This window comes from Convolutriloba macropyga, chromosome 9 (assembly GCF_964194025.1).
Source record: "Convolutriloba macropyga chromosome 9, txConMacr16.3, whole genome shotgun sequence".
NCBI lineage: Eukaryota > Metazoa > Xenacoelomorpha > Acoela > Convolutidae > Convolutriloba > Convolutriloba macropyga.
In genome coordinates this window covers 28891149-28905000 of record NC_134476.1, presented here as the reverse complement: position 1 = coordinate 28905000, position 13852 = coordinate 28891149, and the positions used below count along the sequence as shown (strand labels likewise).

The 13852-nt window shown below is 33.2% G+C and overlaps 1 protein-coding gene across 1 annotated transcript; it reads right to left on the bottom strand.

Annotated features, from left to right (window-relative positions):
- Positions 1 to 1627: 1627 nt before the first annotated feature.
- On the bottom strand, positions 1628 to 12316 carry LOC142345308 (uncharacterized). The gene is made up of 2 exons (XM_075397299.1): positions 11350 to 12316; positions 1628 to 2092 (listed from the first exon to the last, which is right to left on the bottom strand). The coding sequence occupies exons 1-2, from the start codon at positions 12208 to 12210 to the stop codon at positions 1949 to 1951; spliced, it is 1005 nt and encodes a 334-aa protein (XP_075253414.1). The 5' UTR covers positions 12211 to 12316; the 3' UTR covers positions 1628 to 1948.
- Between the last annotated feature and the right edge of the window lie 1536 nt (positions 12317 to 13852).

Genomic DNA, 13852 nt, shown 5'->3' with positions numbered 1-13852 from the left:
TAAAGGATGCAAATTTTTCTTTCTACAAACTTGTGTCTTTCTATGCAATTTGACAAAGAATTGAGAAATTTTGCTTAGTTTTTTTCTTATTTTTTTCCTTTTCTTCAAAAATAGTGACGTCTATGAGTTCGTTAAGGCTTGGCTGATATTTTGTGGTTCGATAATTTGTTTTTTGCATCAAACGATGGTTTTCGTTTGTTTTTGTACTTATACTACGTGGATAATAAATTGAAATTTGCTAATTTCTCATGTTAATTTTTCTGGCAATTTTTCTTTTGCTTTTGTTCAGTGAATTAAGACTGTTGTTTTCTCAGGGTTGATGCGTTCTGCATGGAGATATTAGCTATTTGAAAAGCCCTCTGAGGATATGACTTCGAGTCGTTTCCGGAATTCTTCGATCTTCCAAATCTACCTGTCCTAAAATTTGGGAAAAGTTTTTGAAGTCCAGTTACAGAATGTGAAAAGCCCTATTTGAACTCTATTTTGAAACACAAGTCAAGGCTATTTCTCGCAGCAACGTGATGCAGTATTCAGATTGTGGCCCATTCCATCAACGGATAATCCTTCTATGGAATTGCAGAACTACTTAAGTGAGAGGTCGTTTTTGTCAAAATAAACATGTTATGTGTCGTTATCTGCAAAGTGATGAAGCAATATTTGAGTCTAGACCAGTTAAAAGTACATTCTGCTATATCCAAAAGGCAAGTCGAGCTTAATACAGGGGCACAGTTTGATAGTCTATGCCTAGGCTTCGCAGAATTATATATAACATTTTTGGTTTTATTCATGATTAGACTCATTACATGTTGAGGAATAGTTCTGTGAAGCCTAAGGCAATCAAAGCCGACAGCCGGGGGGGGGGGGGGGACGCTTGAGCACAAGGATGAGCTCGAATTGTGGGAGAGTTACCCGAGAATTATTTATTTAGACCCAAATTTTACTGCATCTTGCTGAAGCCGGAGTATTGAGCCATTAAGTTAAAGTTTATACACAAATGCACCAGAAAACTGATCGCATCTTACTGTGCTCTGTTGAACTGAATCTCCTGAAATGAAAAGGTTCAACACTCTTTTTTGTATTGTCCATATCATCTTTGTTCAATTGACAGAGCTTTCGTTTCACAGAATTGAGCAGAATAAAAAAATTTGTTTATTTTCTAGAAAAAATTTTCTTCATTTAAAATTTGTACTCCATGAGACTGTATTTTTTAGTTTCCAACTGTGGATTTTTTGGTAAAGGTTTTTTTCCTGAAAATATAATTTTTTTAGAATTGATTTTTTGGTTTCCCCCATTCGTGAAAGGTCTGTACAGTTGACATCGTGGGTTTTGAACCAGAATCTTAATATCTTAATTATTCAAAGCCGAATCTCATGCTCATTTTCTTGATTAGGTAAATTAATGTCGGTGTATAAATTTGGCACAAACTACCGCTCAAACACTCAGATATAAATTTATAAAAAGAAATTTGTTGATATTTGAATTGAAAACTTAAAGGTGCCGCGAGCTATATCAATGTAGAAATTATATTTAAAACCTTCGATATTTCTTTCAAATTTAATAAGTTAAAACTAATTGAATTAATTACTAAAAAGTTTTAAAATAAAACATTTTAACAGGAGTTCTGAGATGGCAGCATCTTTGTAAGAATGTAAAAGATAAAAGTTAAAGTTAAAAGCATAAATTGATTTACGTTAAGGGTAAATTTGGGAGACTTCACTTTTACCTCCGAGGTCTAACGTTATGCATGGTAAGTTTATGGCAAGTTATGGTAAATTTAGCCTTTTTTTGTTAAGGTAGCGAGACCTTAACTGTTAAGGTAAAGTTAGGGTAAACTAATTTAAGTTAAAGAAACGCGGATTTACTTTAGCAGTTAAGGAAAAGTTTTTTTAACGGTAAATTTACCTTGACTGTTTTTGTGTGTGAAAAAAACATCAAAGTTAGTTTTTGTTTAACTGTTGAGATAAGATGGTTCCCATTCATGATATCGTAGTCCTTTTATTTGATCCTGGGGTATTGCATTGCTCAGTTCCGACATTTCCACAGGACTCAAATGAATATCCAGGGCACTGGCGTTTGACTCCAAGTTTTCGATCTGAAATTTTCAGGAAAATTTTGGAAATTGAAATTTTGTTTCTTTTTGTTTCTTCAAATGGCATTTGTGGATTTTTCCATGCTTTTTCTTACTTTTTCAATTTCATCGAGGATATCTTGAGAGATTGTTTCCTGTTTTATTCTTCTATATTGTCTAGCAAAAAAAGGATTTGGATCCATTCTGCCCCCTTCCCACAGTCTGATTAGCAAATAACTTTTTGGCCCAGGAGCTCTTGCTACATTTTACAAAGTAACGTCTGGTATAACAACACATACAACAAAACATATTTTATAACTGGGGATCATCAGAAACATAAGGAGGCAGTGAGATACAAATTTAAAGTGGCAACTTTTGTGTTCAAAAATACAAAAGAGCTATGGAAAATGAAATACAGAGAATACTAACCATTTTTGATGAAAATAAATTTCAAATCTTCTATGATTTCGTAATAATAATTTTTGAAGGCCTTTTTTAATTTCAATTTCAAATCTATGCTATTCCATTTGTTCTTCATTTTTTTTCGTTTCATTATTGTTTCTACAACTTTTCAAGCATGTCATAATCTCTGCCAAGGCATATTTAATCATAAAATTTTTAGCTGGGAATAAGATCTCCAGAGTTAGCTTGGAGACCGGCCAGAGACAATTCAGAAATCCGGATTTTTTCTCTTGATAATGTTAAAAACGAAAATCAGAATATGTCTTGTTTGAAAATCCAGAATTGAAATATTATGATTCAGTGAAATGCTCTAGAATGGATTTTTCAAATTTGGAACCAATCTGGATTTTTCAAATTAATCAAAATTGTTCTCCCTCAGCCATTTCTGAAAGAGAGATTTTGTCTCCCTTATAATAGCTGCCGGTTTTCTACAATTATTAAGTGGTGGTTACTTGCATATAAAAACAACCAGCTTTTATCTGAGCTCTTGCCAATATAACTCAATTATTAGGCACTAACGAAGTAAAATAAGATTTTTCGTCGAGGACGTGACAAAAACAAGATTTTCATAATATTTTTCCAAAAAACTTGTCAAAATTGATATCATTGATATCTATGTGTAAACTTACCCCCTCCCCCTCCGTTTAAATGATGCCTATGTAATTGATGAGGAATAGTGTACATTGTGAATTCAACCCCCACCCCCACCTCATGATGCCAAAACAGAAGAGAAAAAGACAAGAATATCAATTGAGCTGATAATCAAACAAGGAGGCTCGGTAATGTGCAATCGCACATAAAGTTCCGACCCCGCTCATCCACAATTTTGGCATAATTGTCTACCAAATGAGGAACAGATAGAAAAACACAAAAAATTCAAGTATTTTTCAAAAAAAACTGGTGTATGAACGAAAAGATAGCCTCAAAAGCAAATAACTCAGTGGAGTAAAAAATGATGCATTAGGTTGATGAGATATGCCGATATTAGGAAATCGAGCGAAGACGAATGGCAATATCAAACAACAACAATAAACATTAATTACATCAAAAAATTTATGTCCGTTTTAAAAATCAAAACTTAATATTAAAGTCAAAATAGAGTCAGATAAAACTAAAAAAAAAACAAAATAACTTGTAAATCACCAGAAAAAAATGGTTATTCACCAGTTCATAATAAAACCTTGTAAAAGTTAGACAAAAAATGTTGCGGCTGCTCAAGAATCTCAGCGGAACCGATATATCACAGCCTGGTTCTCGAGTTTTACGCCGGCCTGGTTCTTCACTGGGTTCGATTGACTAACGATCTCGCTGAAATAATTAGTCGCTCGGCCGTATTAAAGGACTGTAACTTTATTTTTGTTGATTGAAGTTAAGAAAATCCTTAGTGATAGTCTATGTTCAATCTCGTGCTGAAGTTTGTAAGGCTTCAGCCAGTAGCTAGTAATGTTGCAAACTTCTCGTTAAGTAGGCTCAACTAACTTATAACTCGCAAGATCTTAAGATCTAGCAAACTTAACAAAAAGACTAAAGTTGTTAAAGAATCAAATTTTAGTCTGTCTGAGAGCCAACTGCTCTTTGTAACAGTTTCTAATGGTTCTAAATACAATACGGTTTCACTATTCAAACAATTGGGTTAAAGTAAATAATCAAATATTTATCATTTATAACATCATCATAACTTGTTTCTGATTGGTTAATCAAGAAAATGATTTAAGTCATTGTTTACATAGTAAATGTCAAATTACTGCAATATTTACTTTTGTTGACATAAGCACGGTTGGTTATTACGTGGCTCTAAATGCCTCGAATGTACGGTATTTGACCTTTAATGGTCATCTAGAGAATCATAAATAAACAACTTAAGAAATTTAACAATAAATAACAAAATATCAAAAAATGCCAATTTTGCACCTTATAAGTGCTAATAGCCACACTTGTGGGTCTGATGCAATAATGTTCGTTGGGTCCATGAGTAGCTTAGAGTTAACCCTAACCGTCTGCCATAACCTCGGGTTGCTCGGGTTTTGGCTTCCCAAAATCGGGGGGGGGGGGTGTACAGATTTTCGGTCCCAACTTGTAAAATTTTTCATTTTTGACCATTTTTGAGTTTTGAGAATTTCTAAGTTTTTTCAATTTCAAAAGTTATTTCTTGCTGCCTGATGGCTTTTCTAGCTGATTTGAAGTGGCGCCAACAAAAAAGAACAGAAATTCTAAAGTTAGAAAATTCGCTGAATTTTAAAAAAAACAATTAATTTCAAAGTAATGAAAACTATTAGGAATCAACTAAAAATTCCAATAGGTTTAGAATGACCAAAACTTCTATAGAATGGAATTAAGAACTCTTCGTATTCATTTTTTATGCAGTTACAAAAAGAACAACAAACAGTCAACAAACTAAAAATCAATTAAAACTTGCCAGAAAACGCTTTCAGAAGCCGTAAAGCCATACTTTAGCCACCAAAATATGTTCGATTGCACTCCGTCGAACACCAATAATGTATTATGTGGCCGCTCTTTAATGAAAATAAGCAAAAATTAGACAAAAAATGAAAAAAATGCAAAATTATGTAATACTTGTTTTTTTCGAAAAAAAATTATTTCCAAAGACATGAAAGCCATTAATTACAAAATGAAAAAGTTGAAAAGGTTCGTCCTTTCTTCCAAAGAAAGCTTTTGAGACATATTATTATCCAGAATATGTCTTACGTCTACAAAAAGAACGTCAAATATGACAAAAATCACAAATTCAATTACTTTTTTTGTGAAAAACCCGTGTGGAAGCCAGTAAATTCATAACGATTTCTCGTAAAACATTAGATTTTGAGACACCAATCCCTTTTGACACCTTCCCTAGACAAATATAATGTCATCTTTAACCTTTACTTAACGAGACCAGGTAACAAACAGACAATAAAAACGAACAAAATTGCGAAGTTGAAATGTTTTCTTTCCATTTTGGAAAACAATTGTTTTCAAAGTCATGAAAGCCATTATCTATCTTCTAATATCAGAACATCGGCTCATCTACTCTTCCAGGAAAAGCCAATCAAACCGGGTGATTGTACAGGAAATTAAATACGACTAAATAGACAATGTAAGACGACAGTTAACGACAATATAAAAAAAAAGTTCAAATAAATTCTTCGAGAAAGTATTGTCGAAGCGGTAGAGAACCACAATCTATATCTTTAAGGATTTAAATATTATCAATTGTGCGTTATTCTGAACGCAAAAATGTGATATATGAATTGACAATAACGTGATAATTTGACATAATTAGAAAACATGAAAAATGGGCAAATACCTAAAAAATAAAAAAAATTGTGAATTCTAGTAGAATCAAAGCCAGAACACCATAACTTAAAGCGTAAAACCGCAATAAATACTAAATTTGAATTCAGCAGAAAGAAAAAGCGCTCTTTGATTGCTGCCCCTAGGCTACAAGTTGCCCAAAGTAAGAGAAAAATGGAGGCAAAGTTCAATAAGCCTTTTTTTATGTAAAAATCAAGTATTTTAAAAGTTGAAAAGACCATTAGCTTTCAAGAAATCAACTAGATATATTAATTTTGAGATTATTAGGAAGCCAATAGGAGCTATCACTAGTGAGCTTTGAATTGAAATGTTCTGTTATTTAATTAATATAAAAAAGATCGAATTTGTTTTATCAAAAACCGACTGATGACAATCCGAATTATTTTGGATTGTAACGGTCCAAGATCGGTACAGAACTAGTCCTGCTAATTTTGATTGTGCATTAAGAATTGTTAATATATGGAATGTCATTGATGTAGATATTTTGTTTGTGAAAAAATCAAAGGAAAATGCTGCGTTTTTGATAATCAACGAATAAAGTTAGCAAAAAACGGCAAAGTTTTATTTACAGAGCTCTCTCAATGGAAGTTGAAGTGGAAATAGCCCCCTGTTCAGTCTACAAAGATTGTGTTAGTGGTGTTTGGATGTGCACTTCCTGTAAATTTAATCAGAACGGACCAAAGAAATTTTTTCGTGCTGTTTTTGATGAAAAAGTCTGAATTTTGTGAAATATTTAGCCGGAAATTGTGACAAAAAATTCAATGAAAATAGCCGACAATGTATTTTGTCTTTAAACAAACGTAAAATCAACAACATTTTCATGAAAAATTTTATTAAATTTTATCAAAATTGGCGAAATTTTAGTCAAAAATTTCGAAAAAAGGTGTATGAAATCAACGGAATTCACTCTATTTTCTCGAAAGTTTAAACCCCGATATCTCAAAAACGAAAATCAAAAAAACTTTTAATTCCATATTCTACGCTGGACAAGCTTTCTAATGATACCAGTCTCAACTCTCTACGATGAATATATCGATCGGCCAAAATTGACTGGACAAAAAAAAACCCAGTTGAGTATATAGTTCCTCCCCCCTCAAGAGGGGTCGGAACAAAAAACAATGATGTTTTAGAGCCAGGAACAGTGTAAATCAAGGTAAAAGGGCAAAATTTGTCTGAAAATTTAGACAGGCCATTTGTAACTTTGACATTAACATAGAATTGCCAAATAAGAAACAGTCTGAAACAGTTTGAGTTTTCCGCTTGTTTGATTTTGAAATAGAGTGGTTACCCTGGTAACAAATCTCTCCGTTTCAATTGATTGATTCAAGAGGTGCAACAAAAGTCATGAAAATTGAATTATCTTTATTTTTCTCTTTTTTAACTTGAAGATATGTATGAGTAAGATGAATAAATATATAATTTTTATACAGTTGATTTTTGTTCATAAGAAGCACTCCCATTTTCACACAGCAAATTTCTTCGTTAAGCTCTATGCGATTGTACAGAAAAAACATTTCATTTTTTTGGCTTATTTGTGTACGTTTTTTTTTACTCTGGGAGCCCGCAACGAACTCTAATTCTAAATCAGTACTAGGCAAGACTAAATGCAAGTCTTTTACCATTTTTCAGTACTGAGCAAGCCTTAATAAAGGTCTTTCAAGTCTGACAAGTCTTGGGCAAGACTTGGGTAACACTTGCAAGTTGATTTCCAAGTCTAAAACAAATTTTCAAAAAAAAATACGAGTGAAAACTTCGAGTTTCCAAAACTTTTGTAACGTGCTACGATTTTTACAATGCTGTTAGCCAATTTCTCGGGGGGGGGGGGGGCCTGAAAACTGAAACCAATAATACCAGGGGACCCGGGGAGATCTAAATGGGACCCGGGAGTTCAAATGGGACCCGGGGAAGTCAATATCGGGCCCGGGGTCATCTGAGGGCTATTTTGAACAATATCTATTTTGTGTCTTTGATAAACGTATGCGAATTATAAACAGACCACACGCCGTACCTGTAGTTAGATCGCTACAACTGGTAGTTCTGGAAATATCCGCATCACTCTCACCGCCTTTGGGGCCCCACTTTTCAGGATTTTTTGGTTATTTTTGACGCTTTTTCAGCTATTTTTGAAGCTTTACCGACTATTTTTGACGTTGCCCATACAATTTGCCTACAATTACATAATTTTACAAATGTCTTAAAACCCAACGATTGGTGGAGCAAAGTTTTTTATCAACTGATAATTCGAAAAGATATTTTTTGCACCATAAAATTATAGGTGTCACCGTACTCGTATAGGAAGACACCAGAAAACATACAGTTATAGCCCGGAAAATTTAATAAGAGTCAGTTTGATGGAAAGGAGGAAAGCCACTGGCGACAACAACGAACTAATCAAGCCCTGAAACACCTTTAAAATGTTTTAATTTTTGTAAAGAAATAATCACATTGCTTGGATAATTGTTATTTTTTTATTGAGTCACAGGCCTTTGAAATAGAAACAAAATTAAATTATTACAACAAAAATCTCCAAAGTTTTAATGCATTTTTCAACAATATACGCATAGTGCAAAATAAAGTTTGAGGTTTCTGAAGAGCAATAGAAGATAAGAGAATAAAATTGAAACCTTTTGACAACTCTTACTTTCAATACGGCCGTTTAAATCCATTTTTTAGCATTTTCATTGAATAATTGGCATATTTTAAAACAAAATCGATTGCTCCTTTTCTCATAACAAAAAATTTGGAAACAAAGTATAAAATCGATTTAAATCCATTTTAAGAGATTATAAAGCCCAGAATAATTCTCAGCGGGAGCTTGAGTTTTAGCCAATCAGCGTTCAGAAAATTTTGCCAAATTTGCACTTAGCTCAAGAAAAGCAAGAAATTAAAGTGCAAAAATAAAACGTTAAAGATAGCAACAATGAGATTTTACAATGCGATTTCAGTTTTGGAACGAAAATTTGAAGGTAATTTAATTTTTAAATCATTTATACAACGAATAAAATCTTGTTATTTAAAAAGATTGTTTTAGAGTCACGACAATTATCCTTTGAACGGGTCTCTTTTGGAAATTTGCTGAATTTGCTATTATTGAAGTAAGTATATTCGCTTGTGGTTTCATTTAAAATTTTAACCTACTCATTGTTACTTTCAAGACAATCTGCTTACTTCTATTCCAACTAGGTCCACCAGCTAATTCGACCACCTCCTGTCTTAAGGTTGGTTGATTCTACTACCATCAGTATTCCAATTTCAGAAAATACTTTGTCTGGAAAAAGATATAGTGTAAAGGGTGCGTACACTCTTTCACAATGTTATATGCTCATCTTGGTATAGTTTTTTCAATACCGCTATTTTCAAAACGAAAATCTTAAGTTAAAAAACGTTATGTCAAAGGTGATGTCTCAAACGTGATGTCTCAATCCGTGATTTTCAATACGAAATGTTCAGAATTCTGCAATTTTCCATACGGAAATGTTAAGAATGCCACCAGTTTTTGTACGCTTCAAACCTTAGATTAAGAATTCCTCGATTTTCAATTTATTAGTTGAATATATGTATGTAAATATGTATGTATGTATGTATATATGTATTTATGTATGTATGTATGTATGTATATATGTATGTATGTATGTATGTATGTATGTATGTATGTATGTATGTATGTATGTATGTATGTATGTATGTATGTATGTATGTATGTATGTATGTATGTATGTATGTATGTATGTATGTATGTATGTATGTATGTATGTATGTATGTATGTATGTATGTATGTATGTATGTATGTATGTATGTATGTATGTATGTATGTATGTATGTATGTAGGTATGCATGCATGTATGTATGTATGTATGTATGTATCTATGTATGTATGTATGTATGTATGTATTTATGTATGTATTTATTTATGCATGTATGTATGTATTTATGTATGTATGTATGTATGTATGTATGTATGTATGTATGTATGTATGTATGTATGTATGTATGTATGTATGTATGTATGTATGTATGTATGTATGTATGTATGTATGTATGTATGTATGTATGTATGTATGTATGTATGTATGTAGGTATGCATGCATGTATGTATGTATGTATGTATGTATGTATGTATGTATGTATGTATGTATGTATTTATGTATGTATTTATTTATGCATGTATGTATGTATTTATGTATGTATGTATGTATGTATGTATGTATGTATGTATGTATGTATGTATGTATGTATGTATGTATGTATGTATGTATGTATGTATGTATGTATGTATGCATTTGTCTCTTTCTTAAGTTGAGAGTTGCTATGATGACAAACAGTTCTGTGCAACAAGCAATCTTCAATCTTCTGTGTTCTCAAAAAGGTAAGAATTTAAAATTTTTTTGCCAAAGTTTTTTTAAAAAGTGGAATTTTCATATTTCTCTAGTTTTTCAGCTGGACGAACGCTTTTTGAAAATCCTCACCTGTAATCATCAAATAAAGGTAAACAGATTCATTGGGTACTATTTTTGTAATATTACTAAAAACAACTAAAATTTCGCTATAAAAAATGATTTTCTTGTGAACAAGTCTTTATTTTTAGCCATTTTAGTGGGAATCGGGATGGTGCATCTAATTTCCAGTCAAGAAATCGGAGGTTGAACAATTAGCTTGTGGATCAGAGTGGAACTGAAGTAAGAATCAGTATATGAAAACTTTCAAATTGAAATATGTTAAAGTAATTTCAAATTCTAGTTGTAACTTCAATATAACTTTTTAACCAAAATTCATTTTGCCCCTTTTAAATTACAAATTTTTATGCAAAATTTTGATTAAAAGCATATTTTAATGCATTATAATGGATTTAGGGTTGGGTTTTTGAATCAACAGTTAATCGATTTTATTGGGTTTTAATAGATATTAGTGGTAGCCAAATAATCGGTTTTAATCGATTATAATACATAAAATTGTCTATAGGCGCATTCTTTATTCCATTTTATTGATTACGTTTTAAGTTAGAAAGTTTCAATATAATCGATTTAAATCTCCGTTTTCTGGGTACGGGAAGTTACCAACTCTTTGCTTATTAGTTACCATAAATATTAAAACAACCGCCTGTCAGGGCTGTCATAGTTCACCAAAACAATTCAAAACTATAAGAATTTACAATTTTCCTGATTTCTGTTCTTGATTGTTCAATAATTTGTTATCACGTTTCTGAGAAAATTGTTCAAAAATTGTTTGAAAATGGTTTAAACATTATTAATTGATCTTCTCTTTTTAATTATTGTCAGGTGATTACTTAGTTCTAGAATGTCTCAAAGTACTACAAATTTTACCTCGGGAAACTTTTAATTGGCTGTTCAGGATTTTTCTAGCTTTGATTTTTTCAACGATTCCTAGTCGAAAATGAAAGCTATACTGAAATAAACAATGCTACAACCTCGTATAAACAGATTCTTCCATCTTGTGGAAAAAAGTTAGAGCAATAAGAAGCAATTTGCGACGGACTTAGTTTAAAAACCTTAGATGTTCCTGGAATCGGCACAACATCGTCTCCTTGAGCCAGCACCCAAGCTAAAGCCAGATTAGCAGCCGAGCAACCTTTTTTTACAGCCAGCTCTTCCACTTTCTGAACTAACTTGATATTGTGCTCGAATACACTCGCTTCGCATCTTGGATACATCGTTCTTCGCCAGTCTTTTTCGGAAAAATCTTCTAGCTTCTTTATGGACCCCGTTAGAAGCCCTTTGCCCATTGGAGAATAAACCACAATCCCGATTCCCAGTTCACGGCAAGTTGGGATTAATTCCGTTTCGGCGTCTCTCGCCCAAAGAGACCATTCGAGTTGCACAGCCGCTATAGGGTGTATTGCGTGGGCTCTTCGAATCGTACTCGGAGATGCCTCACTTAGCCCGATTCCTTTAACATAACCCTCCTCGACCAGTTTCTTCATTTCGGTCATCGATTCTTCTATAGGCACTGACATGTCAATCCGATGCAAGCAGAATATGTCTAAATAAGGCGTTCCTAGGCGCTCTAGACTTCTCATACAGGTTTCTCGAAGATATTTGGGCTCATTACTGATTTTGAACCCATCATCGTCGAGTGTAACTCCAGTTTTGGTAGCTATGCAAAGTTTAGCCCGCTCCTGGGGTGATAGCCCGGCGATTGCTCGTCCAATCAGTACTTCATTATGTCCCATTCCGTACAAGAGTGCCGTGTCGATGTGAGTCATTCCCAATTCGATGGCTCTTTTTATGACAGAGACCCCATATTCATCGGTGTAACCCTCACGTGTGTCGTATACGTTTGAAGTTAGCGACATTGCGCCGTAGCCCAACTTTGGGCTATTAATAATGCCTCCGAGCAAAACCCGCTGCATTTTCGCAACAAATTTACCGTATTATTGATTCGGTGGTGTTGTTTGGCTAAAGATTATAATTTCAAAGTATACTATTCTAATTTTATGACAAAATTCAAACGATATTCTTGCCAACTTTGATCTTGAGATTAAAATTGGATATTTGGTCATTCTGAGAGAGTGAAGATTTTAGATATCTGAGGATAAACTTATAAGCTTACTTTTTATGTTTATTACAGGTGAGTTTATTTAACAGAAGCGATCACTTCAGTTTTGCTTTGAGCGACGGATCCTTAATCTCTAACAAAAACAGAACACCTCAAATTTGACCTTGCGTGACATTGTAAACGAACTTGGGATTGAAAGAATGGCTTATATAATCCTTCTAAAGTTTTCATAGCCAATAAAGTCCCCCGTTTTTCCCAAATAATTTTGAACCAAATAGTTGCTGCAATTTCAGGATCATATAACGAGTAACTTTTTGAATCACAGAGAGGCTTATACCCCACTAAAGGTCACAGACCGTATCAATTTGACAATCAGAGCTAGACCTAAATTTTGCGCTTGAGATGGCTCTTAGTTTGTTGAATTCAGATTTAATAAACTTCAATTTAAATTATTCAAACTGAAAACTACAAACAGTTTAATTGAAGCTATCGTTCTCCGAGAAACTTGAAAAGCAAATTCGAGATATATTAAACTGTTCCAGACAAAAAGTTTACAAATTTTGCTAATTCAATTATCATCTTTGACTGATTGTTTCATGAATTGCAAATATATGGATAATTTTTCAGATTGACTAAGCAGCGACGCAGCCGGTATAGCAGAAGGGTTAGCGTCATTAATGCTATGGTCACCTGAACTGGGAAAGAACTAGTCAGCGGGTTCAAACCTGGCCTTGTTGTCCTACACTGTATTGTCCTTATCGTAGCTATCTTAGCTGAGAATTGTCTTTAGTTTTTACCAAAAAACTCAAAGTTTTTCTCCCCGGGTTGAGGATTCTGTCCAAAAATAAAAGTTTAAAAACAATTAGTTTACACCCTGAGTTCTACGCTTAATAACGGTGAAAAGACTGTAATGAAAGGAGTGCAAATAAGGTGATAAAAACATGCAGGTGGATTAGACTAAGTTGTATTTAGACATTCATTAGAGATGGAACTTATATTTGAAAGTTTGCAATTTCAAGTGACAATTAGAATTTGATTTTGCAGTGAAAATTTTTTAACCAGAGAGAAAGTAGTAAACTAGTTCTAAGAAAATAGATCCTGTGTGCTGTCGATTACTCCATTTCCACTGTGTGTGGTTTTTCGTGACAGACTTCTATCAAACTTTGCATAAGTGTAGTTTCATTGTTCATTTTTATATGGAAGGCTATCGAGATGGTTCCCACCAACAGGTCTCAAAATATTAGCACCTAGATGGTGGTCAATTTAAAAGTGTTTGACTTTTTGAGGTAAAATTGAGTGCTCAAAAGATTTAGCCAGCAGTTTTGCCTTTGTAGTATCAAGATGAAGAAACCTTTAGTCATAGGCAGCAAAGATGTCCGATGGGTATGAAATTTGCTAGATAGAACAATTCAGGCATGAGATAACCGAATTTTAAGTCATTGTTGACCCGCTCATCATTACAACCTGAAGTAACCAATGCCGGTACTGCGGCAAGT

Coding starts and splice junctions, on each gene's coding strand:
- LOC142345308 (XM_075397299.1), bottom strand. CDS start 12,210: ATGCAGCGGGTTTTGCTCGGAGGCATTATTAATAGCCCAAAGTTGGGC. Junction 2,093..11,349: donor CGATTCCAGGAACATCTAAG/GTTTTTAAACTA, acceptor TGAAAATTTCAG/ATCGAAAACTTGGAGTCAAA.